At 38.8% G+C, this 27,956-nt stretch overlaps 1 protein-coding gene across 4 annotated transcripts; it reads right to left on the bottom strand.

Moving 5' to 3' along the window:
• Window positions 1–78: 78 nt before the first annotated feature.
• On the bottom strand, window positions 79–27,541 carry LOC127415819 (SNW domain-containing protein 1-like). Of its 4 annotated transcripts, XM_051654792.1 has the most exons (16): window positions 27,497–27,541; window positions 26,404–27,045; window positions 22,320–26,319; window positions 21,820–21,958; window positions 20,273–20,434; window positions 20,085–20,180; window positions 18,272–18,378; window positions 17,970–18,074; window positions 17,801–17,870; window positions 17,592–17,657; window positions 17,345–17,461; window positions 16,614–16,755; window positions 11,085–11,187; window positions 10,624–10,741; window positions 6,230–6,393; window positions 79–493 (listed from the first exon to the last, which is right to left on the bottom strand). In XM_051654792.1, the coding sequence occupies exons 3-16, from the start codon at window positions 22,472–22,474 to the stop codon at window positions 301–303; spliced, it is 1,737 nt and encodes a 578-aa protein (XP_051510752.1). In that variant the 5' UTR covers window positions 22,475–26,319; window positions 26,404–27,045; window positions 27,497–27,541; the 3' UTR covers window positions 79–300. The 4 variants fall into 4 exon arrangements, with proteins under 4 accessions (XP_051510752.1, XP_051510751.1, XP_051510754.1 ...); XM_051654791.1 differs by having other exon boundaries at window positions 22,320–27,045; XM_051654794.1 differs by lacking the exon at window positions 22,320–26,319 and having other exon boundaries at window positions 26,891–27,045.
• Between the last annotated feature and the right edge of the window lie 415 nt (window positions 27,542–27,956).

The following is a 27,956-nucleotide window of genomic DNA, read 5'->3' as shown; positions in this document are numbered from 1 at the left end:
ACACCAAAAGCTGCTGAAACACTTTCCAGATCACTTTACACTCATTTCACATTCGCCACAACAATCTCACACATCCAATGTAATCCAAGAAATTTATTAGGTGACTTTACCGCACAAAAGTTCAAGCTTGACACTTTGAGAGTTATCAAAGAAAGCACGATTGAAGGAAAATGCTAAACAACTAGACTTAAAAGGGAGAAAATAATTATAAAAAGATATACCAGATAACTTTTAGCAATCATTTTACAATAAAAAAGGGTTGGGCTTTGACCCTGCAACTGTGGACGCAGGAAATGTTCCTCACTCCTTCCTGCGCTTCTTCTCGTGGTCATAGTCCTTAGAGCGCCCACTAGTGGATGCCCTTTTGGAGCCTCCGTGCTGTTTGGCCTCCTCCAAGAACTTGTCCAGACCGAAAGGATCCTCCTCAAACATCACAGGCCCGTCCCGGCGCGGCCCGTGATCAGCACCTGAGAATTCACGATCAGGAACAAACCTGGAGAGAGATGTGAAGTGTTTAGACAAAGCCAAAAAGCAGTAACTACAAAACTGAAACTGAGTAAAATAGTATCAAATGTTTTTGCTTGTCCAGCCAAATGTTGATACATTTTTTTTATTTGAATTAGAGTACAGTTGAGCCAAACCCATCTGTCACAGGACAGATCACAGTCAAACAGTTCCAGTCATAACAATATTGACAAAACGTGTGGTTACTGCATTTTGCCTTTGAAGAGCAAAATATTCCAATGTGCTGCTGTGGTGACCCTACTCACTAGGGATGGGACGATATGGTTGTCATGATTCAGTTCGGTATAAGGTTCACAATTCAATATCTCGATTCGATATTATAACTCTTACATGACAAAGTATGGCAGAATAATTTTTTTTTTAAATGTTTACACAAAATGCACATTAGAAGTTCTTTAATACACAATATAAATGCTCAAAGTTGAAATAGTTAGAGTTTCTCATATACCTTTCACTAAAAGAAAAGATCGCAAACAAATAGCCTTCAAATGTAATGGGCTACATTCAGGCTGATCAGGTCCAGAACAAGCAGTAAAACGGAACAATCTATCCTGAAAAAGTATGTGAAAGTGTGTGTGTGTGTGTGTGTGTATGTGTATATATTTATATATATATATATATATATTATAATTTGTCATGATTATTAAATTTTGATAAAAATAAATAAATAAAAAATCTACAATCTATCAGTTATAATTTCATGAAATTGTAACAATATGAGCTGTTTATGTTTGAAATAATGTGTACAATTTAAAAGTACTGACATTTACTTTTTTTACACATTAATTTGTATAACAAGCCCAAAAATGTTACTGTCCCTTTAAGATTCACACAGGTGTTCATTTATTATTTTAGAGAGTCACTTGAGCAAATTAAGGTTGGAGGTGCAAGTTAGGACAAAAACTTTCAAAAGAAAAATATATAACTGCACACACTCTTACAAATTTATTTTATTACCAGTATATATACAGTTGAAGTCAGAAGTTTACATACACTTAGGTTGAAGTCATTAAAACTCTTTTTAACCACTCCACAGATTTAGCTTCTGATAGGCTAATTGGAGTCAATTGGAAGTGTACCCATGGATGTATTTTAAGGCCTACCTTCAAACTCAGTGCCTCTTTGCTTGACATCATGGGAAATTCAAAAGAAATCAGCCAAAAGGGTGAGGCTTACAAGCCGAAGAACACCATCCCAACCATGAAGCATGGGAGTGGCAGCATCATGTTGTGGGGGTCAGACCCATTTGCGACCAAGCTTTAACTTCCTGGCTGATGTCTTAAGATGTTGCTTCAATATATCCACATAATTTTCCTTCCGCATGACGCTATTTATTTTATGAAGTGCACCAGTCCCTCCTGCAGCAAAGCACCCCCACAGCATGATGCTGCAACCCCCACACTTCACGGTTGGGATGGTGTTCTTCGGCTTACACCTCACCCTTTTTCCTCCAAACATAACGATGGTCATTATGGCCAAACAGTTCCACTTTTGTTTCATCAGACCAGAGGACATTTCTCCATAAACTAAGATCTTTGTCCCCATGTGCACTTGCAAACTGTAGTCTGTCTTTTTTTTATGGCAGTTTTGGAGCAGTGGCTTCTTGCTTGATTAGCAGCCTTTCAGGTTATGTCGATATAGGACTCGTTTTACTGTGGATATAGATATTTGTCTACCTGTTTTCTCCAGCATCTTTACAAGGTCCTTTGCTGTTGTTCTGGGATTGATTTGCACTTTTCGCATCAAACTACGTTAATCTCTAGGAGACAGAAGGCGTCTCCTTCCTGAGCGGTATGATGGCTGCGTGGTCCCACGGTGATTATACTTGCATACTATAGTTTGCACAGATGAACGTGGTAACTTCAGGCATTTGGAAATTACTCCCAAGGATGAACCAGACTTGTGGAGGTCCACAAATTTTTTTCTGAGGTCTTAGCTGATTTCTTTTGATTTTCCCATGATGTCTAGCAAAGAGGCACCGAGTTTGAAGGTAGGCCTTAAAATACATCCTCAGGTACGCCTCCAATTCAGTACACCTCCTATCAGAAGCTAATTGGCTAACTGTCAAAAGGCTTGACATAATTTTCTGGAATTATCCAAGCTGCTTAAAGGCACAGTTAATTTAGTGTATGTAAACTGCTGACCCACTGGAATTGTGAAATGGTCAATTAAAAATGAAAATCTGTCTATAAACAATTGTTGGAAAAATTACTTGTGTCATGCACCAAGTAGATATCCTAAACGACTTGCCAAAACTATAGTTTGCCAATATTAAATCTGTGGAGAGGTTAAAAAAATGAGTTTTAATGAATTCAACCTAAGTGTATGTACACTTCTGATTTCAACTGTGTATATACACTGGTGGCCAAAAGTTTGGAATAATGTACAGATTTTGCTCTTATGGAAAGAAATTGGTACTTTTATTCACCAAAGTGGCATTCAACTGATCACAATGTATAGTCACAACATTAGTAACATGAAAAATTACTACTACCATTTGAAAAAAATGTTCAGAACTCAAACTACTTCAAAGAGTTCTCATCAAAAAATCCTCCATGTGCAGCAATGACAGCTTTGCAGATCCTTGGCATTCTATTTCACCCCACGCTTCCTGTAGCACTTACCACAGATGTGGCTGTCTTGTTGGGCGCTTCTCACGCACCTTGCAGTCTAGCTGATCCCATAAAAGCTCAATGGGATTAAGATCCATAACACTCTTTTCCAATTATCTGTTGTCCAATGTCTGTGTTTCTTTGCCCACTCTAACCTTTTCTTTTTGTTTTTCTGTTTCAAAAGTGGCTTTTTCTTTGCAATTATTCCCATAAGGCCTGCACCCCTGAGTCTTCTCTTTACTGTTGTACATGAAACTGGTGTTGACCGGGTAGAATTCAATGAAGCTGTCAGCTGAGGACATGTGAGGCGTCTATTTCTCAATCTAGAGACTCTGATGTACTTATCCTCTTGTTAAGTTGTTCATCTGGCCTTCCACATCTCTTTCTGTCCTTGTTAGAGCCAGTTGTCCTTTGTCTTTGAAGACTGTAGTGTACACCTTTGTATGAAATCTTCAGTTTTTTTTTCAGATTGACCGACGAGTTTCTAGAGAAAGCGGTTTCTATTTTGCCATTTTAGACCTAATATTGACCTTAAGACATGCCAGTCTACTGCATACTGTGGCAACTCAAAAACAAAGACAATGTTAAGCTTCATTTAATGAACCAAATATCTTTCAGCTGTGTTTGATATAATGGCAAGTGATTTTCTAATACCAAATTACCAATTTAGCATGATTACTCAAGGATAAGGTGTTGGAGTGATGGCTGCCGGAAATGGGGCCTGTCTAGATTTGATCAAAAATGACTTTTTTCAAATAGTGATGGTGCTGTTTTTTACATCAGTAATGTCCTGACTATACTTTGTGATCAGCTGAATGCCACTTTGATGAATTAAAGTACCAATTTCCTTCCGTAACAGCAAAATCAATACTCATTATAAAAACATCATTATAAACATTATTCCAGACAATTGGCCGCCAGTGTGTGTACGTATATATATTTGCACACACACACACACACACAGTATATACATATATACATACACTCAGATATATATATATATATATATATATATATATATATATATATATATATATATATATACACACACACACAACCACAAATTGTTTTAGAGAACTCCCAACCTTCAATTTAGGATGTGTACAAAATAGATTTCCTTTCCTCATTTATAAAAAAAAAACAAAAAAACAAACAATTCAATTCAAAACCAACATTCAAACCATGCGGCACCAAAGTTTTCAATCAGTGTATCCCAAAGGCTTCTCGTTTTAGTAAGAGTTGATCCAAATCCCCACCTCTTCTTGGTAGTGACACCTTCTCAGTTCCTATATAACGTAATGATGCAACTGGATGATTATGTTCTATAAAATGTGCTGCTAATGGGTCATTTGTATTTTTACATCTTATAGTACTACGATTTTCTGCAATACGTGGTTTATTTCCCTGCTTTTTCCCACATATGATTTACTGCAAGGACACGTTATTAAGTAAATCACAGCTTTAGTTTTGCAGTTTTACTGAAAAACATTTCTTCATACCATTCAAATTCCTATTAAAATCTTCTGGTCTACTACATATTCTTTTTATCTGACAAAATTGACTATATGGAAGACTATTCTTTAAAGGTAATGGATGGTAAGAATTAGCTCCAAGTAATGTATTACGGGTTGTAGGTTTCCTAAAAAGGTCTGTATGAAGCCAATTTCCATCTTTTACAATCCATAAATCAAGAAAACTGATTTGGTACAGATCAAAATCCATGGTAAAATAAAAATAAATCAGAGCTGATATTTAAGTATTGGTGGAAAGAGTTTAGTTGTACAACACTTCCCTTAAAAAGACAGAAGCAATCATCCAAATATCTCTTCCAAATCAACACATTAGCACTAAAATCATGCTGTGAATAGATTAACTCTTCTTCAAAAAGAACCATATATAAGTTCGCAAAAGAGGGTGCAAATGCACTCCCCATAGCCACACCCCTTTGTTGGATAAAGAAATCATTCTGAAAAATAAAATAATTGAGAGACAACTTCAGTTAAGATGTTAATACACTCATTTGAGGGAGCTGAATCAACATTACGTTTTGATAAAAATAAAAAAAGGAGTCATGGACTCAATGCCTTCCTTATGTGGTATACATGTGTACAAGGATTAGACATCAAAAGATACAAGTAAAATATCATTAGGGACAGAACTGATTGAATCAATCATTTATTAACCACAGAGAAGTCTAGTTCTTTTAAGCGCATCAGTATTGTGATTAAAATTTATATTGCTTTTGACTTAATCTGACTGTAAAGAACAGAAATGATATTAAATGACATTACACAGAAGAAATGGTCCGTTTATATCAAGCACTTTACAACATCAAAAAAGGCGATTTTCTAGGTGTTTCAGTACTTAAATAAAAGAGCTAAATTCAAGCACATAAAGCACTTCAAGGACCTTGTGCAAACCCTGTAAACGGTGTAGAAAAATGTGAACATGGACGGAAAACAATGTAGCAAATTTCAAATTCGAAATATCGAGTTTTGCATTGTTATGGTTCTTAATTTTTTTGATTTGCGATATATTGAAACCCAGTATATGGTCCCATCCCTGCAACTCACATTTTAATAATTTAAACCATCAATAGGGCCTTTGAGTCATGCAAGTTGATCATGGGATTGCAATGATCCCCACTGCATCTTAACCAGTATGGTATTCAAAATTTCAAAAAGACCCCATGAAATCGCTTGATGAGCACAGTTTTCCTTCCTTTGTTGACATCTCTTACTGTAACAGGAAGTTTGGGCTGAAAATATCAAAGGGCTTGTCACCTTTTTTTAGCCAGTAAGCTTTAATTTTGTCATAGCTCTGTACTTAGGATGAAGGGCATTCTCATTCTCAAGAGCATTTGATTGGACAAAAAGCTAGTGTGGTGCAAAATGAGTTAACAATTCTATAAATTTTAACTGCGTATATCTGATAAAGGTTAATTTTGTCAACTTGTAAGAGTACACTAGCACATAGATGGCTTCAAAGCTGTGGACTAAAAGCACAAAACTTCCATTTTGATTTAATATTTTTTCAGGTATATGATTTCAATTGAAAACATTTTCAAATGTTCTGTTCAGGTGTCTTCATACCTGCTGCTCTGCATGAGTGTGTCCAAGTCATCTCCGTACATGTCCTTATCAGCATTCTTACTAGGCCTGTAAATACTTTGTGCCATGTCTCTACCGCCTCTAAATGGCTGATCATACACATTATATGTCTCATCCTCGCCGCCTGCGAAACCACTGTCCATTCCCTGCAAAACACACAAAGACAATAGGTTTTTGACTTGAACTGCATCTCCATTTTACGATCACCAAGATATGCCAGTTGCAGTTGGGGGAGGAGTTGAAAAGAGAGCTGTCAAGCCAGACACTTTGCACTTCTCAACGTCTGCTGAACCCACACCAGTCACGGAAGATTGCACAATGTTTGCTTTCTTTATTGCAGATGAAGTGGAATTCAGATGTTTGAATTTTACATAAAATAACCAGAAACATTGTTCATTTGAAAAGGTTGTGCTGCTTAATACAGTATCTGCTGTGTGTACAAGAAGTCCAATAAAAGCCTGTATTATTTTAATACCAATAAAGGAGTCGGCATTGTTTATTCATAAATTTAAAATGATTAAAAGAGTTTTCGCCAAACTGGAGGTGTCAGAATAAACACCATAATAATGGCATACTAATATACTACTATTTCTGCCATAGACTGACATAGCAGTAGTATTAAGAGTAGTATGAGAAGTATACAATTGCGAAAGCAGCCCATGAAACGCGTGCAACCATTGTCATGTTTTGAGTCTGGCCAATCGTGAATAAGCTGTGTTGTCATCAGAGCTTGTGCAGCTCCTCTAGGGCAACTGCAGCGGCTGCGCCAGCCGGCTACTTTCGAATCACTCTTGCAGTAATTTGATGGCATACATAATGACGTGGCAGTGGCGCCGGTTCAAGTAGGACAAAATTTCTAACCAACATGCACTGCTTTAAGTCCAGCACTTATCGGTCTGCGCAGCGCTGCATTAAGTGCTTCTTACTGCAGTGTTCCCCACAACTGAAAGGGATAGTTCATAATGTTTCTCATCAAATTACTCACCCTCATGCCATCCCAGATGTGTATGACTTTCTTCTGCAGATTACAAATTAAGAATTGTAGAAGAATATATCAGCTCTGTAGGTCCACACAATGCATGTGAATGGTGGCCAGGCCTTTGAAGCTCCAAAAAGGAGATAAAGTCAACATAAAGGTAATCCATAAGACTCCAGTGGTTTAATCAATGTCTTCTGAAGCAATCCAGTTGGTTTTGGGTGAGAACAGACCAAAATATAACTCCTTTTTCACTGTACTAATGTATAATATAATACTTCAGAAAGTATTCAGACCCCTTCATTTTATTCAAATTTTGTTATGTTGCAGCCTTATGCTAAAATGCTTTAAATTATTATTTTTTTCACATCAATCTACAATCCATACCATATAACAACAAAGCAAAAACCAGATTTTTGATAACTTTGCAAATTTATTAAAAAGATAAATCTGAAATATCACATTGACATAAGTATTCAGACCCTTTTCTATGACACTGAAATTTAGCTCAGGTGCATCCCATTTCTCTGGATCATCTTTGAGATGTTTCTACACTTTGACTGGAATCCACCTGTGGCAAATTCTATTGATTGGGCATGATTTGGAAAGGCACGCACCTGTCTGTATAAGGTCTCACAGCTGAAAATGCATATCAGAACAAAAACCAAGCCATAATGTCAAAGGAACTGCCAGCAGAGCTTAGAGACAGGATTGTGTTGAGGCACAGATCTGGGGAAGGCTACAAAAAAAATTTCAGCTGCATTGAAGGTTCCCAAGAGCACAGTAGCCTCCATAATTCTTAAATGAAAGTTTGGAACAACCAGAACTCTTCCTAAAGCTGGCCGCCTGGCCAAACTGAGCAATCGGGGGAGAAGGGCCTTGGTAAGAGAGGTGGCCAAGAACCCGATTCACTCTGATTGAGCTCCAGAGATCATGTGTGGAGATGGGATAAACTTGCAGAAGAAACTGCAACACTCCAACGATCTGGGCTTTATGGCAGAGTAGCCAGACGGAAGCCTCTCCTCAGTACAAGACATGAAAACCCGCTTGGAATTTGCAAAAAAGCACCTAAATGAGTCTCAGACTGTAAGAAACAAGATTCTTTGGTCTGATGAAAAGAAGATTGAACTGCGTCATGTCTGGAAGAAACCAGGCACCGCTCATCACCTGCACAATACCATCCCAACGGTGGTGGTAGCATCACGCTGTGGGGGTGTTTTTCAACGGCAGGGACTGGGGGACTGGTCAGGGTTGAAGGAAAGCAGCAAAATACAGAGATATCCTTAATGAAAACCTGGTTCAGAGCACTCAGGACCTCAGACTGGGCCGAAGGCTTATCTTCCAACAGGTCAATGACCCCAAGCACACAGCCAAGACATCGCAAGAGTGGCTTAAGGACAACTCTGTGAGTGGCCCAGCCAGAGTCCTGAAAATGGCTGTCCACCGATGGTCCTCATCCAACCTGACAGAACTTGAGAGGATCTGCAGAGAAGAATGGCAGAAAATCCCCAAATCCAGGTGTGCAAAGCTTGTCGCATCATACCCAAAAAGACTCGAGGCTGTAATTGCTGCCAAAGGTGCTTCATCTAAGTACTAATTTAAGGGTCTAAATACTTATGTCAATGTGAAATTTCAGTTTTTTCTTTTTAATAAATTTGCAAAGTTATCAAAAATCTGGTTTTTGCTTTGTCATTATGGGGTATGGAGTGTAGACTGATGTTAAAATCAATAATTTTTAGCATTTTAGCATAAGGCTGTAACATAACAAAATGTGAAAAAATTAAGGGGTCTGAATACTTAATGAATGTACTGTATTCTTCTAAAATTCTTTCAGGGTTCCCACTCTTTACAAGGCACAAATTTCCAGGACATTTTATGCGCCCAACAAGTGTAATATTTAAGCAAAAACACATGCATCCATTTAAATTTAGCTTTTATTTTGGCGTTTCTGTGTGTTTTTGATGGTAGTCTCTCACCTCCAGATAAGCAGTTTGCTCCATGGCCCAGTGTGATTATTAATCCCCGTAAAGCTGTGATTCAATTAAATAAATACACAGTTTGTATGTGCTGCGCACTTCAGAGTGCTCTCTGTCTCTGTCATTTCACACACAAGACTGCACGTGATGATCTTGAAGTGTTTTCAGTGTACGAGCGGCGTCTCTACACATTCATTTTGAAGCGCGCATCACTTGCAGATTTTTTTATTAAATCAGGGACTTTAAGTTTAATTATCACACTTGAATGAAAAACACTTTGGTGTGAAGTTGGAGCCGAGGTTGCACTTCATAGACTTCAATGTATTCGGCAGCGCTGACGCTAGTCAGGTGAAAGCCCCTCAACATGTATAAACATCAGTACTTTTACATATTAATAGCTCCTCCGCCCTTTTCTCTCCATGATAAAAAAGGTAGACTCACATTCCGATGCTGAAGTAAACAAAAAACATGACCCTCTCATTCAGTCGGTCGGTACATGCACAAAGTTTCACGAGTGCCACTTCTCACTGTGTACGCGCTGCTGTAGCTGTAACCAATCAAGCAATCTGCCTCGGTTGGACCGTGATTGCAAAGCACACAATTGGCTGCTGCTGTAATCAATCACGAGGGTGTAAGCGCCCTTAAACGTTGATGTTGTTTCACATTGTGCAGCCGCCGTCAGAGACAAAACAATATGAATGTGTGTATTTGACTCCTATTCAGAGTCCAGATCGTTACCATGTTTTTATACATGTAACCTTGCTAGCAACACAGTCAAACCGTTTATTCTACAGAAATATTTTCCAAGACAAATAATTATTTTCCAGGACATTTAGATATTTTTCTAATTTTCCATGACTTTCCCATGACTGGAAAACTGCACTGCAATATTTCAGGTTTTCCAGGAAGCGTGGGAACCCTGTCTTTGTGTTCTGCTGAAGTAAATCATACAAATCTTACATGGCATGAGAGTGAGCAAATGATGAGAGAATTTTCCCATTTCTAGCTGATAACATATTTCAGAACTGAGCAACTAAAAATTAAATTCACTATAGAAATTTTCTTTTTTATAGGTAGAGGAAGTTATCATTTTGTGATGAAAGATTATGCTGTTTTTCAACTTCAAAAAATATGCACTACATTATTTACAGTGATGACAGATTTTTGACTATTAAGCTGTGTAAGTCTAATGTACCACAACTCATGATTTCTTAAGTTGGTCTAATGAAATTTCTTGGGAAGATTTTCTTTTTTTCTTCAATGTTTCGTCAGCGGAACGATTCCACGGAAGAAAGCCGCAGATGACAATTTATTTTGGGTGGACTATCCATTTAAAGCACACAAAAAGGCAAAATCATACCATAATCTTACATAATGTTTCGAATGTATTGGTCTTCTAACTGCAAAGTTTAAGGACTGGTTACCTTGCTCTGATTAAAGAGTCTCTGGTCATACTGAGCCTCACTGGAAGTACGGGGGTTCGGCTGGCCCAGAGCAATGGCCTCACTTATGTCTCTGTCCTGATCTCTCTGCAGCTTTGACCTAAAAGGACCAAAATCACCCTGACATCAGCTAAATGCACATTAATATCTCATACAGACAGGTAGACGCATCACGCTACATTACACACGCCTGAAACATTGAACTGATGGCGGAGCTCGGGGAATACTCACACCAACATCTTTTGTGGAAAATCCTCAAATTCAAAGGATTACAACTAGAGATTAAAAGCATTTTAATTCCACTAAAAGGCACTTCATGTAAAAACAAACTTATTTGAAATCAAAAGAGAGAAACGAACACTAAATCATGTATGTTAAAGTGGAGCTCTAACATAGAGGCCCATCAATGATTCAGGGGGAGGATGTAAAAAAAATGCATGTACCTCTTATCAGGCGCAGCTCTGGAGATGTTCCTGTCATGCTGCCTCGCTTTCCTCCTCTCGTTACGGATCTCATCACGCTCGCTGACCTCTGTCTCTTCTCCACCTGAGAAAAAAGTCATGATGTCACACATAGTGGTCTCGCTGATGGTTGTGAGAGCACACTGCTGACCCCACACGAGGGTCACGCATGACCTGTGTTTTTGACTTAAGCCAAGCCCACACTACAAGAATGAAGCTAGTCTCCTTTGGGGTTTGTATTCGCTGAGAGATCTGTGACAAGTACCAGATGACAGCGCATGCCCGTCACACATTTTCCCCATGTTTGTGACACGCAACAATTTTTCACTTTCTGTGCAAGTTAGTGCAAATCGACCACAAACCCTTCCTCCATGTAGTTTGTTAACATGTTGTCAAGAATAATATTATGTTGCTATGTGTAAGAATTTGAGAGATAATTTCTGGAATGTAGCTTCAGTGATGCACCTAGTCTGCTAGAATTGTGTAGTATAGCAAGTATTTAATTGTGTGCAGGACAACGATCATCTTGAAGCATGGACTTGGCTTTAACAAACCCATTCATTCTTACAATCAAGAGCCTTCCTCACCCACACATTTATTATTTTTGGCACATGGTTATAAAAACAAATTATCTAGAAACTTTGCCTCTGGTAATTTGTTTTGCTAAAGTAGTAGTTCACTCAGAAAAGAAAATCCAACTCATGTATATGAGTGACCCCTCTTATCCTTAATAATGTTTGGAACAATATGAGGGTGACTAAATGCCAATTTTAATTTTTGAATGAACTACTACTTAAAACAATAAACGTATGCATTCTAGGGCAGGGCGATAGGACGATGTAATCAGATATTGACGATATCTAACAAATATCCCAATGCCGATATCAACACTCACTGACAGACAATGTTTGACAGTATAGAGAAATGACAAAACCATGGAGCTAGGAAGTCACAAAATATATTTTAAAAAGTAGCACCCGCGAATCATGGCCCTCCAAACGCGGGTTGCCTATTTCATGCACAGTGGCGGATATTTTTGCTCATCTACCCACCACTGTGGTGGGCGACCTGCCAGACATCTCGGAGTGGCACATGACAAAAAATGCTGTTAGACAAGCTTGAAGAAACAATTTATTATATTTAAGAACAGACAACAGAAAAGCCATTGATGCACGTCTCTGATGCCCTGTTTGTTCAGAGGTGTGCATCGCAAGCATGCCTTGTAGAACACGCACATGTAAAGAGTTCTCACTCTTTCTCTATTTCAGTCATCTGAAAACAGTTTGCAAGAATAGTGTTGTTTATGAGAATGCTGCAAATGACTAAAGACATTCTCAGGAGGTGCTCGGAGTTAAGTTCGCTTTATTTCCACGGAATAGTTTGATTTTCTTTAGATTTTAATTTGTATAAGTAATTTTCCACCTGCTGTTGTAGACCAATATTTGTGTGACAGCAAATGAGAGGTGGTTAATACTAATTTTTTGACCACTTCATTATTTTAAATTGCTTTTCTGCTTCATTTGAAGTGCAATTTGAATTTGGAAATATCTTTGGTTTAAGTTTTTTGTGAGTCAATAAATTCATTTCATTTTTAAAGCATAATCAGTAAGGCAAAAATATTACACAGGGCTCAACATTAACACTTGTCTGCGACAAGTGGATTTTTAAAAGGGCAAGTGAAAAACGTTACTAGCCCTACCAGACAAGAAGCCTGATTAAAAGGTAAATAACAAAAACATAACTGGCTATATATTTGAAGTCAGAAGTTTACACACCGTAGCCAGATATATTTAAACTCAGTTTTTCACAATTCCTGACATTTATTCGTATAAAACATTCCCTGTCTTAGGTCAGTTAGGATCACTACTTTTTTTAAGAATGTGAAATGTCAGAATAATAGTAGAGAGAATGATTTATTTCAGCTTTTATTTCTTTCATCACATTCCCAGTGGGTCAGAAGTTTACATACACTTTGTTAGTATTTGGTAGCATTGCTTTTAAATTGTTTAACTTGGGTCATATGTTTTGGATAGCCTTCCACAAGCTTCTCACAATAAGTTGCTGGAATTTTGGCCCATTCCTCCAAACAGAACTGGTGTAACTGAGTCAGGTTTGTAGTGTAGGCCTCCTTGCTCGCACATGCTTTTTCAGTTCTGCCCATACATTTTCTATCGGGTTGAGGTCAGGCCTTTGTGATGGCCACACCAATACCTTGACTTTGTTGTCCTTATGCCATTTTGCCACAACTTTGGAGGTATGCTTAGGGTCACTGTCCATTCGCGACCAAGCTTTAACTTCCTGGCTGATGTCTTGAGATGTTGCTATATCCATAGAATTTTCCTTCCTCATGATGCCATCTATTTTGTGAAGTTCACCAGTCCCTCCTGCAGCAAAGCACCCCCACAACATGATGCTGCCACCCCCCCATGCTTCACAGTTGGGATGGTGCTCTTTGGCTTGCAAGCCTCACCCTTTTTCCTCCAAACATAACAATGGTCATTAAGGCCAAACAGTTCAATTTTTGTTTCATCAGACCGGAGGACATTTTTCCAAATAGTAAGATCTTTGTCCCCATGTGCACTTGCAAACTGTAGTCTGGTTTTTTTATGGCAGTTTTGGAGCAGTGGCTTCTTCATTGCAGAGCAGCCTTTCAGGTTATGTCAACACAGGACTCGTTTTCCTGTGGATATAGATATTTGTCTACCTGTTTTCTCCAGCATCTTTACAAGGTCCTTTGCTGTTGTTCTGGGACTGATTTGCTCTTTTCGCACCAAACTACGTTCATCTCTAGGAGACAGAATACGTCTCCTTCCTGAGCGGTATGATGGCTGCATGGTCTCATGGTGTTTTTACTTGAGTACTATTGTTTGTACAGATGAACACGGTACCTTCAGGCATTTGGAAATTGCTCCCAAGGATGATCCAGACTTGTGGAGGTCCACAGTTTTTTTTTTTTTTTTTCTGAGGTCTTGGCTGATTTCTATTGATTTTCCCATTATGTCAAGCAAAGTGGCATGGAGTTTGAAGGTAGGCCTTAAAATACATCCACAGGTACATCTCCAATTCAGTACACCTCCTATCAGAAGCTAACTGTCTAAAGGCTTGACATTTTCTGGAGTTTTCCAAGCTGCTTAACTTCTGTATGTAAACTTCTGACCCACTGGAATTGTGATATAGCCAATTAAAAGTGAAACAATCTGTCTGTAAGCAATTGTTGGAAAAATTTCTCGTGTCATGCACAAAGTAGATGTCCTAAATGACTTGCCAAAACTATAGTTTGCTAATATGAAATCTGTGGAGTGGTTAAAAAATGATTTTTAATGACTTCAACCTAAGTGTATGTAAACTTCTGACTTCAACTGTATTTGTAATATAGCATAGGCCTGTGTCACTTATAACAAAGTTTATATTCTTATTCTGCTATTTTATCATTTGCTAGCGATCTAGTAATAGCTTAACGCTTTTTGACTGACAGGCGGCTTGTGTGTGTGCGGCGCGCTTTATATCAATGTGTGCACTGAGAACGCTCTAGTTAACATGACTAACACTAAACGGTCAAATACATTTCAAAATTCTGCAAAAATGCCTGTCTTGGAGAGATATTCATGTATATACAGAGAGTAATGTCTAAAGTGAACGTAAACATTAGGGGAAAAGCGGATGTGTATGAAAATGTAGGACTTGAAAATATAACCTAAGAGACCTGCTGCTGTCTGTGTCGTTCAAATTAATTGTTGAACGACAATTTCTACTGACTCTGAAAAACACCAAAAGAAAGATGCCCAGGGTCCCTGCTCATCTGCATGAATGTGCCTTAGGCATGCTGCATGTAGGCTATAAGGACTGCAGATGTGGCCAGGGCAATAAACTGCAATGTCCGTACTGTGAGACGCCTAAGACAGCGCTACAGGGAGACAGGAAGGACAGCTGATCATCCTCGCAGTGGTAGACCACATGTATCAACACCTGCACAGGATCGGTACATCCGAATATCACACCTGCAGGACAGGTACAGGATGGCAACAACAACTGCCCGAGTTACACCAGGAACACACAATCCCTCCATCAGTGCTCAGACTGTCCGCAATAGGCTGAGAGAGGCTGGACTGGGGGCTTGTAGGCCTGTTGTAAGGCAGGTCCTTACCAGACATCACCGGCAACAACGTCGCCTATGGGCACAAACCCACCTTCGCTGGACCAGATAGGACTGGCAAAAAGTGCTCTTCACTGACTAGTCACGGTTTTGTCTCACCAGGGGTGATGGTCAGACTCGCGTTTATCGAAGGAATGAGCGTTACACCGAGGCCTGAACTCTGGAGCGGGATTGATTTGGATGTGGAGGGTCCGTCATGGTCTGGGGCAGTGTGTCACAGCATCGGACTGAGCTTGTTGTCACTGCAGGCAATCTCAACCCAGTGCGTTACAGGGAAGACATCCTCCTCCCTCATGTGGTACCCTTCCTGCAGGCTCATCCTGACATGACCCTCCAGCATGACATTGCCACCAGCCATACTGCTCTTTTTGTGCGTGATTTCCTGCAAGACAGGAAAGTCAGTGTTCTGCCATGGCCAGCGAAGAATCCGGATCTCAATCCCATTGAGCACGTCTGGGACTTGTTGGATCGGAGGGTGGGGGCTTGGGCCATTCCCCCCAGAATGTCCGTGAACTTGCATGTGCCTTGGTGGAAGAGTGGGGTAACATCTCACAGCAAGAACTTGCAAATCTGGTGCAGTCCATGAGGAGGAGATGCACTGCCGTACTTAATGCAGCTGGTGGCCACACCAGATACTGACTGTTACTTTTGATTTTGACCCCCCCTTTGTTCAGGGACACATTATTCCATTTCCGTTAGTCACACGTCTGTGAAACATGTTCAGTTTATGTCGTTGTTGTTTAGTCTTTTTGTTCATACAAATATTTACACATGTTAAGTTTGCTGAAAATAAAAGCAGTTGAAAGTGAGAGGATGTTTCTTTTTTTGTTTATTTATTGTGCATGGTAGATCTTGCTGCATTAACATGATGAAAAAGTAGATCTCATTCCATAGAAGTGTTAACACCTCTGGTGTAAATGATGGCGATGGAGGCTTTTCTTTATTTGGCCACCGTGCGTAACATAACTACCATTTGACAATAACCTCCTCCCCTACCCAGCGCAGTTTACATTTCTGTCCCAGAGAATCGAGTTGATTGGGCATATGTCGTTATTTTAGGAAACACAACTAATAAAAAATTACAAGTTTTTTAATATGTTACTAATTAAGCATGTAACCAATCCATGTCCTTTTTCTTTCCGGACAAGTAACCTTTACTCGGAAAAGTGAATGATTAATTTTCTTGTTCAAAGGACAAGCACATCACAATGCAGCTTAATGTCGAGCCCTGTTACACCCTCGGCAGTGGGGTTGATGGTGTAATCAGATATCATGATATATTTTTATAAAAATATCGTGAACATAACTTCTTGCATATCGCCCAGGCTTAATGTGTTCACAACAGCATTCATTTGTACCTTTGTCACCATGAGCTTTGATTCCAGCTCTCCTGTCTCGGGCCATCTTAGCCAACTCTCTCAATTTTTCCTCTTTCTTTTCCTTCTCCTTCTGGGCCATCTTCTTTTCCACTTGAGCTCTCATCTCCACAGCCTCTCTGGCCTGTACATATCACAAAATCAACATCAACACCAGCTATACACACAGGACATCACATTTCAAAGCTTGTTACGCATCACTGATACGCTGTTAATATGGGCTAGTCATTCAGACAACCTACCAAATAGTCAATTTTGATATAATTGAATAAATGAATACTTTGTTATTTTGTTCATCTTTAGAATTAATAAACTATTGAGTATTGTTTTGAGGAGAATGCTGACCTGAGATCAACATTCTATTTTATTCTAAATGAAGATTCTAGACTTCATTTCAAAACCATTGAAACAAGTGTTGATACAGTCTTTAGGATTTATTTAGTATTTAAAGTAAACATGAAAAAATTATTATAGGGCAGGAGTTAAAGGCTTAATGACTTGGACGTGGAGGCTGTGGTTCACCCTCAATTTTGACAGATTAAGACAAACTTTTTTTTTCCTTTGGAATAATGTGCACATTAAGACAAGCAATACGCATAAAGAAAACTGGGTCAATTTTGATTTTATGTTATATGTTTTTTAAAACTCAGTAAACATCCAGCTTAGCAATGTGGGATTTAGAGTGTTTAGAGTTGCAGCAATTAGCAGTATACCTTTCTGTCTGCGATGTACAGAGCCTCAGCCAGCTTGGCAAAGTTCTCATTGATGTGAACGGTCTGCAGGCCTCGTCCGTCAGCCGCCAAACGCTTGTCCAGTGGGATGGTGTAACCCTGAGATGCAGAGATGAGAAGTGTGAGAAAGCAGCATGGTTGTATTCACTGCCGGTATTTTAGACCAGAACAATAAACAGCTCAATAACTGAAGAATTCTTGGAGTGAAAGGAAGAGATCTTAGTTTTACCTTTGCGTTCTTCCAGTTGGAAATACAGGGAGGAATCTTCCACTCCTGCTGTTCTTTCACGGTCATCTGAAAAGAGAGGGGGGAAAAAACAGAGGCTTTGAAGTTAGTTGAGATGTTCACAGAATATGGTCTTCAAAAGATTTCATTGGATTCTAAGAGTAAACAAAGCAAAAGTTCAGATAGATAGTTGACTGAATTCAGACTCCCACTTTTCTGCTTGGAGAGTGCATGACAGGAGCAGGAGGCGATGGAGGTCCACGGGGGATCTTCTTATTGATTCTATTAGAAAAGACAAACAAACATTAAGAGTTCATTTTCTCTGTGATTTCCACTCTGATGTGGTTTGTTATATTCAGTGCTGAGAATAAGATGACATACTTGAAGCGTGGGGGTTCCATGGGATCTTTCTGCATTTCCACCATACGGATGACCCTCTGTTTGGCTCCGGAGTTAAACGCAAGTCCTTGCTGGGAGGGTGTGTACCTTTAAGAAATAGGACATTTTATGAGATTTATATACACAACGAATGTTAGAGATGTTAAAAATCAAGGGTGTTGATGTTAAAATCCTTGTCTTCCACAGAAGGAAGTCATAGAAGTAACAAATTAGATGAGGGTGAGTAAATGATACAGATAATAAATTAACCCTTTAAGGGCATCATACAGTGAAACTGCTCTTACCGAATGTATTGCGCTGGGGCCTGTTTGTCTGCAGCACGCACAGGCATGGCAGCTGCAATTTTCTGTGACACCTGTTTCTCCAGAGCTGCTCTGGTCTTTTCTGTAAGCTACAGTAGGAGGAAACAAGAAACTGATTTCAAGCAGGCTTGACTTCATTTGAATTTACAGCCATATAGTTCAGAACAAGTTATAGATTTTTCCAGTTAGAGCAATGAGGTTTATTTTTGGATTAATTTGAGCACAAAATAGTACAAACACTTTAAAAAAATGTTTAGTCTTACACCAGCCAACAAAAACAACACGCATTTCTGAGTTTTTGGTCTGAGACTCTTCCGAATATCGACATTTAAAGGGTCATGTCATGAGGAATCAAATTTTCCTTAACATTTTGACATAAGGTCAATCTACTACAAAAACATACTGTAAATTCCAGAACTCAAAACTTAATCTCCAATGCAATAATAGCATTTATTGAAACCAAGCTGCCAAAACACCCCATTCTCTACTTCCGCGACTTCCCTACATCACTTGGGGTACTCATTAATTCAAGATGACCTCTACAGCAACAACATCAATGGCTATTTTAAAATCATCACACCCATGGCCTCGCCCACTGGTGCTCACTTGGCTCATAAACAGAGATAGAGTGAAGGGCAAAAGGCCTACTGTCTGTGGCCTAACTACTCCTGAACACGAAAGGGGACCCATCTGAACTATTTCGAATTATTTTTGTATACAAACATGTACTACACAGACATATTTGACTGTTGTCATCTCTCTGGCATGCTTTTAAAAGACACATTGCCAAGTTTTAACTCTGAAGAAAAGATGCATTTCATCAGCTGCTGTGGCTCCTGTTGTTTTGTTGCTTAAACTGCTCAACAAACTGTTCTTTCACCTATAAGCGCTATTTTTAATTGTTGTGTATGTAAACATGCACTAGATGAACGTCTTTGACTGTTTTGATTTGTTTCCGGTGATGTACACCTCAGTGCAGGATGATAAACTGGATGTGTGTGTCTTGTGAAGCAGTCATAAAATGAGTCTTTGCCAAGGAATAGTCACTGAAGGATATGGGGGCAGTTAAAAACACTAATGGACCCGATCAAAAACCTAAGTAAACAGTACCATTTATTAATATTTCAAATGTCATGATTGTTTATGATGCTGACACGCTGTCTACACCAGGCGCGTCCGTTGACGCGACAGCCTGAAGCTGTCTACACCGGGCGTGTCGACACAAACTTTCTGAAACATTTCTTTGTGTTGTTGGCAGTAGTAGTGCCAGTGCAAAATGGAAAAGGACACCTGTTTGTTTACTGTTGGAGTGACGCGCCGCAACGGACGCTTCCATGGTAGACAGCATCATTGATTATAGCATCCGGTTTAGACAAGGTGTGAGTGTTAACAACTGTGCTTGAGATGAGTAGTGTAATATTTTCGGATACAATGTGTTGGATGTGCGTTGTGCATAAACCGTGAAATTTACATTTCTAATGATTTGGTGCTTGTTTATTCTCTTCCGATTGAGTTTCAAAAATGGCTGAATTTGAGGGGCTGCACACTGTTAGCCAATCATAACAGAGGGCATTTACAATGAAGTTTAAAGGAGGAGCTGAGGCAAAAATCCAGCTTTTCAGAAAGATTGTCAGAGACAGGGTGGAAAATTATGACAGTTTTGGTGAAAAAAAGAAAAAGAAAAAAAAGCTTTACTACCATTATCAGTGGACCTCAGGGAAGATAATGAAACTATATAAAAAAATAAGTGCATTTCATGTCCCCTTTAAAAAAAATGTCCTTAGTCATTTCTCACCTCTTGCACTGCCTCTTCATCTGGTCTCTGCAGCCCAGGAGCATCCTCATTTAGCACTTCTTTAGGAAGCATGTCTGTGTATTTACTAAATATGACCTGTTAAAAAACACAAAAGAGTAAGAACACAACCGCTCAGGCCCCAAGCTGTGATCTTCTGAAAAATTCAACAGCACATAAAGATGAGGCACCTTGTCTTTGCTTTGACCTTGCCTGGCAATGGCATCATATTTGATCTTGCCCTCAGCATCCACCTGCACGGCCAGAGCATTGGAAGTCCTCTTCTTCCTGCCCATTTCCAGAGGATACTGAGCCACATGGATCTCTGGAAAAGCGCCACCATCTCCAAAGTCCTTTAAAAAGACATTGCATCAACTAAGATTTACAAAGCCATTTATAAAACAGACAGTCAATGGAACAATGCTAAAATACACAACACTGTAACAGCAACAACAGAAAACACCTGTTAACCTAGCCACTGTGTATATTGCTGTGCAGCACCAATTGTTTGCATGTGAGGGACTGTCTCTTCTAGGTTGAGACTTACTGCACTTTTTTTAATACAAGAATGCTTTAATAATTATTTCTGTCCTTAATGTTTTTATTATGTAGAAACTGTTCAATATGAGCTATTAAGCACCCAAAGCTGTGGAAGCACATACAGCTCCGGAAAAAATTAAGAGATCACTGCAAAATTATCAGTTTCTCTGGATTTAGGTATGGTTTGAGTAAAATTAGCATTTTTGTTTTATTCTATAATGACAACATTTCTCCCAAATTCCAAATAAAAATATTGTCATTTAGAGCATTTATTTGCAGAAAAAGACAACTGGTCAAAATAACAAAAAAGATGCAGTGTTTTCAGACCTCGAATAATGCAAAGAAAACAAGTTAATATTCATATATAAACAAAACATTTGGATCAAGACCCTGTCATGGCCAGCCCAATCTCCAGACCTGAACCTCTTGAAATGTGAACAAGAAAACCTCTGTAATGTGAACAAGTGGAAGATGGATGGCCACAAGCCATCAAACAAAGCCAAGCTGTGTGCCAGGAGTGGCATAATGTCACCCAACAGCAATGTGAAAGACTGGTAGAGAGCATGCCAAGACGCATGAAAGCTGTGATTGAAAATCCACCAAATATTGATTACTGAACTCTTCCTAAGTTAAAACATTAGTATTGTTTTGTTTATAAATGAATATTAACTTGTTTTCTTTGCATTATTCGAGGTCTGATAACACTGCATCTTTTTTGTTATTTTGACCAGCTGTCATTTTCTGCAAATAAATGCTCTAAATGACAATATTTTTATAATTGGAATTTGGGAGAAATGTTGTCAGTACTTTATAGAATAAAACAAAAACGTTAATTTTACTCAAAAACATACCTAAATCTAGAGAAACTGATCATTTTTAAGTGGTCTCTTTTCCAGAGCTGTATTGCGAATCCGCTGCGGATTATGGCTAACAACATTTAATAGTCATGTTTAGCCGTGGCTATATTCACAATATAGACCGCTCTCATGTACCTCACCCCAATGTTGTTCCAAACCCACATGACTTTCTCCCAAGCCTAACATATCCTTCTGTGTTCAATGGAAGAAAGAAAGCCATACGGGTAAGTAAATGATAACAGAATTCTAATTTCTGGTGAACTTTACCTTTAAAAACAGTATACTGCACTGATAGAGCAAGTTACAGAAGCTGTAGCTCACTGAAGCTTTTGTTGTTGTACCTCTAGAGAGCGTGGTACCCATGATTTCCTGAAGCCATAGGGAGGAGGTTCTCTGCAGGTGGAGATTAGAGCAGTGGATCGGGACCTCTCCTCTGCCTCCAGCTGGTCCTGTGACAGCTGGGTGGGTGCTGGGAGAAAACTATAAAATGGGGGGGGGGGGAGAGCAATATCGGTTGTCAGCTTCTTCATTTGACCATATGTTAGTGTCCACAAATGTAGGTCTTTGATCAAAGTTCCCACACTTCATGACCAATGAATTTTCATGAGCTTTCCTGTAGTCCATGATGACTGGATAAGGACTTTTACTCATTTTGATTCAGATCGATTTGTGATGAATCATTCAGTCTAGTGATGTCAAAAGTACCGTTATTTCGGTACCAAGTCAGTACTCAAAAAAAAATAAAAAATAATTACAATACCAGAATTTCCAAAGTTCCGGCAGTACAGAGAATCGGTTCTACACGGTACCCATGCAGAGCCGGGAAATTTCGAACACTCACAAGCACAAGATGACGACATGGCAACAATCAGTGTAGCTTCTGCTGCGGGGGCTCCACCAAAGCTTGTCGACAAGAAAGTTGGAAAGAGCCACATATGGACATACTTTGGGTTTGAGGCAGATGACAAAAGGAACATCGATCACAAAAAAAAACATTTGCAAACGGTGCCATCGAATTTCAGACAAAAGGAGGGAACATATCAAACTTATTAAAGCACCTTAAAAACAGACACCCATATTTATTCGAGGAGTTCAAGCAGGTGAGTTTCAATGCATGTTATCATTTGCATTATGAATGTCACATCATGTTTTATGTCGAGAGTTAAATTGCAAGAACATCACCGTTTACGTACTTTATGGTTAGCATCCGCTCGTCTAAAACTAACAGTCACAAATCCTTATCAACTTTGTACTGCTTTAATACCTAATACTGGGTTAAACAAAAGGAGAGGACACAATGGGGTAAACTAATTTCATACATCACAGGATTTTAGATGACCTATTTAACTGAAATTTGTGTGTAGTGGAAGTATATTTACGTTCAATGGTGCTTTGCCACTCGTGCGTGCAGCACAAGCACATTTTAAAAAGCCCCAATTTAAAGAGTTTTCACTCTTTTCAACAATGTGCAAGAATTTTGCTTTATTTTTGAGCGCTAAAAATTATCTCTATGGGTGTTCACACTTGGTTCGATTGCTTGGACTAAACAAGAGTTCATTTACTCCCCCTGCCGGTCTCTGTTCACATCATATTTTTTGGGTCCGAACCGCGGTCAGATTATGTCATCAACGTGAGTACAAGCGGCAGCTGTTTACCACTCTAACTAGGCAATAACTCAGCTTCGCTGTGTTATTGAAGTATTCATCTCTTTGGATTTACCACCAAAACTTTACATGCACAAAATGACAATTATCTTTGTCTGCCATGGATGCATTGAATGTGCAATGATGTGAAGAATATTAGCGTTTGTCTGCCCTAAGCCAGCAGATGCGAGAGTGAAGAACGTGAGCTGCTCTCTGAAGGTGATATATTTGGACACAAGCTGGTCTGAGAAATTAATTAAACAATAATAATTGCGATCAAGAGCCAGCAAAGACACGAATTATACATCATCAATAAGGGTTCACTTCTGCGATTTGGTACGACTGCATTCATATTAGCAGCGAACCGCACCAGATTTCACATGAACGTACCCCAGACCACCTTGTCAAGTGGACTCAGGTGCGGTTCGCAGGTGCGCACTAGAGTTCGGAAAACAGCATTCACAGCACCCAAACAAACTGAACTTTGATGTCATTCAAACTCAGGTACTCACTGAAAGTGCTAGTGTGAAAGCACCCTCAGTCATCTGCTCCGAGTTTAGTTCGCTTGATGTTTACGCACAACTTCAGATATGGTCTTTTTTTCAAGAATTTTTAGATTCCACATTTTTTTTTTTTTTTGCAAAATTATCTCGTGATAATGACAATTTGGTATTATACTGTATGGCTTTTTTCTCTTTGATTAAATCTATACATCACTTTGTAATCAAACATGTTAATGAATATTATCTCATCTAAATGTATTATAAAAGCACAGTTACTGTATTATTTAAAAATTAAATTTCAACTGGGGCCAGTGATGTAAAACTGCATATAACCTTACTATTATTATTATTTCTGAAATATCCATTTTCTTTTTACAGCATCAGCCTGAGGAGCATGCTGAACATGAAAGACTCCAGCAAGCATATACACAGCCAATAGTTGCTGAAGCTTTTCAGTGGCAAGTAAAATATGACAAAATTTCAGCTGAAGCAAGAAAACTGAATTGAGCTGCTGCAGAATTCATGTGTATGGATCAAGTTTCTGTCTATACAGTTGAAATATGTGGATTCCAGCAAATGCTTCAACAGTTCAAACCCAAGTACCAGCTTCAAAGTCGAAATTATTTCATGTACACCGAGATTCCTCACATCTATAATGAAACCAGAGACATCATAATCCAGCATCTCAGAGAGAAACCATTCTATAGTTGTACAACTGATCTGTGGACAAGTAGAGCTGCAGACAATTTCATGTCTGTAACTCTGCAGTACATAACTGAATCTTGGGAGTTGCAGTCCTGGTGTCTAGGCTGTTGTGGGCTAAATACAAATCACACTGCTGAGAGTTTGAAGGAGGCCTTTGAGGAGAAAATTGAAGAATGGAAGTTGGAAATTGCAAAGATAGCAGGCATCACAACAGATAATGCCACAGACAAGAATGCCTTTCAGGACTATATGTGGATTCCTTGTTTTGAGCACAATCGCCACCTTGCTGTGAACAAAGCAATTGAATTAAACAGAGGGGCAGTGGTGGTTCAGCGGTTAAGGCTTTGGGTTACTGATCAGAAGGTTGGGGGTTCAAGCCCCAGCATTGCCAAGATGCCACTGTTGGGCCCTTGAGCAAGGCTCCTGACACTATCTGCTCCAGTATCATGGCTGACCCTGCGCTCTGAAAAAAAGAATTTCACTGTATATGTGCAAATGTATAATGTGTGATAAATAAATTAATTAAAAATAAACATGATGTCCACAGCACTGTCAAGGCTTTGAAAAACAATATCTGCATTCACCAAATCACAAAAGCTTTCATGCCAGCTGGCCAAAAAGCAGAAAGACCTGTCCTTCCAGACCATAAACTGATATATGACAAACCCACTTGTTGGAATTCATATTATGATATGGTGGAACGTTTTTGGAGCTGTGTGTGCTGTGCTTGCTGAAGACCAGAAGAAATGGCATCGGATGCCAAAAGACTCTGATATTACAGTTTTAGGAACGGTGAAAGCAGTTCTTGAGCCACTCAGTCCTTTCACTGATGCACTTAGTGGTGAGAAACATACCACACTGTCCTCAGTATTGCCATTAATTTGGAAGATATTTGAATATTGTCATGAACAGAGTGACTGCTTTAGCCCAATAGATGAAGGATAAGATAACTGAAGATCTTAAGCATCGTAATGAAGACATGCAGTTGCAGCTTCTTTTGAACACTGTAATTTACCTTGAGCCAAGGTTTAAAGGGTCATGAAACACTAAATACATTTTCTGAGATGTTACCAGATATGTATATTACACATGATAGAAGACAAAGTATCCATTATTTTTAATTTTAAGACGAAAGTGGTTAATTTAGGGATTTTTTTTGTGCTATTTTATTCTTCCGGGTTTAAAATCAACCGAGTCAATATCACACGATGTGATGTGTCCCTGTACTATAGTGCATTGTCATGTCATCAGTGTCTCAAAAATATTAATGAGACAGCGTGGCCTTATCCTATGTGAACAGGCTGTCTCATGATTATTCATTAAACCACGTGACCAGCGCTTCAAACTCTCAAGAGCCTAGTTTCAGTTGACAGAGTTGATAGTACCAACGCGAGTCACCCCCCACCGCATGCTGCTGACAGAGGGATAGTCTTTCAATCACTGACAAAACCTTTTAAATGTTCATGCAGCATGCATTTATTAACATGAGTGTTTTGAGATATGCGGTGAGGTGGACTGTCTCTGACAGGGGCTCATTTGAGACGTGGTTTACATTGATTGTCCCAGACACACAAACCCTGTCAATCCATCCATCCTTAATGTGTTTTAACCAATCTAAGCACTTATATTTGTGAATCAATGTCTAGGAATAAGTCTCAAAAGTTATTTAAGTGTAAAAAAACAAACAAAAAACATATTTTTAATACAGAGTACATATGGCTTGGCATTTACTTGTGCATTAAATTACAGATCTAAAATGACCAGTGTGATTCTGTGTACTGTATTGTGAGCTTACAAAACAGTGTATACTTTATTTGTGCATTCTGTGATGAGCAATTGTGAGAATCTTTGATGCTTTTAACTGCATTAGTGAAATAATGCTGAGTGATTAGATCAGACAGTTGTGTTCCTTCTTCCCTCACTCCGATGGCTGTATCTTTTGAAAATGTTTTGAGAACTCAACTGTGCTGAAAAAGGCGATGTTGTGATCCTTAAAAGGAAAAAACAGATGGCGTTCAACATATTTTGCTAGACATTAACTTTGCCAGCTATACAAAATTACAATTTGTCATACTTTATCCTGATATTTAGTAAGAGCCGGCATGTTGCTCCCCTGCCCCACCCCACCCACTAGGGGAAGGAGGGGCCCTTGTTCTGTCCACGACCAATTGAGCTGCATTTTTCAAAACGGTTGTGAGATGGACTTGAGCTGAAAGAGGATTTCATGACCCTTTAAAGACAGTTTTGTTTTAATTAAGTATGAAGTCAAACAAAGTCTCCTGGATCAGGTGAGGAAACTCGACCACAGGGATGTTACTCCTATGTCTGATGAAGAAGGGTCAAGTCAAAGCAGGCCATCAAAAAAATCGAAGACTGATATTAAGCAGCTTCTTTCCAGCATACAAGGACAAAAGAAAGAAAAAGATGGTGCTACCTCAAGTCAAGCAATACTTTCTGCAAGTGATAAATTAAATGGTGAGTTTTTGGTGTACAGCCAGATACCAGAAGTCAGTGCAGAAGAGGATCCACTTTTGCTGGTGGAAAACATATGAAAACACTACCTCAACTATCTGAGCTTGCCAGGAAGTATCTGTGCATTGCTGCATCAAGCTGTTCATCTGAGAGAGTTTTCAGTGCTGCAGGGTATATTGTAAGACCAAGACTCTCAAGACTAACACAGGAAAACATTGACATGTTAGTGTTCCTTTCTGCAAATCTGGAAATGGCAAAACAAAAACAAAAATTATGTAAGGGACATTTCTACTGAAGGTTTGTTCTAAGTGCTTTAAATTGTTTGACAACAGGTAAACAGGTAATTGTTTTCTATTTGATCTATTGCATGCTTATTTGGTTGTTTTTTTAGTACTTGGAAAAAGCTTGAAGTAAAAACTTTTTTTTTTTTAAACACTGCTTTATTTGGTGTTTATTGTGGCAAATATTTTTATTTTTTGCTCATCCTGTGGCTTTAACATTAGCCGCTTAGCATCCACTGTGATAAAAAGAGCACAACACGAAAAGCCTGAACACGTTAAACCACATATTTTAGATAATAAAGAGCTGATAATATCGACAAATATCAGATGGGTACAAATATAAACATTGATTAAATCGAGTTTAAATGCAAAAGTGGAAGTTTAAAACCCTAAAATCTTTTCAACGCAACTTACCTCGTCAGAGACATCTTGACCTGTGCTGGGCGATGTGACGTCACGCTACTGAGAAAACTTCTCGCGATGTTTGGCGATTGAAGAGTACTATGCAAAAAAAGTTGTAATTTGCTACATGAGAGCCTGGAGAGAACATACAGAGCGGTCCATAAATCTGACCACATTGAATTTGATAATCCGGGATCTAATTTAAACCTGGAAATTAACAGGAAGTTTGGGGATTTTGAAATACTTGAAACAAAGCATGTGTTTACGTTAATGGATTTTTTATATTATATTTTAAATTATAATTGTTGTATAATTATAATTAGTTTTTCACAATTTTGGTCACATTTGAGTTTAGTTTTTTTAAATAACAAATCCATGCATTCAATCAATAAATATATATATATAAGATATTATATTGGATATTTTTGTTACATGTTTAGTGTTTAATTGCATAATTTGTATTTACGTAAGG

This window comes from Myxocyprinus asiaticus, chromosome 25 (genome assembly GCF_019703515.2).
Source record: "Myxocyprinus asiaticus isolate MX2 ecotype Aquarium Trade chromosome 25, UBuf_Myxa_2, whole genome shotgun sequence".
Lineage (NCBI taxonomy): Eukaryota > Metazoa > Chordata > Actinopteri > Cypriniformes > Catostomidae > Myxocyprinus > Myxocyprinus asiaticus.
Note: the sequence above shows the minus strand (reverse complement) of the source record. Positions and strands in the feature narration are given on the sequence as shown.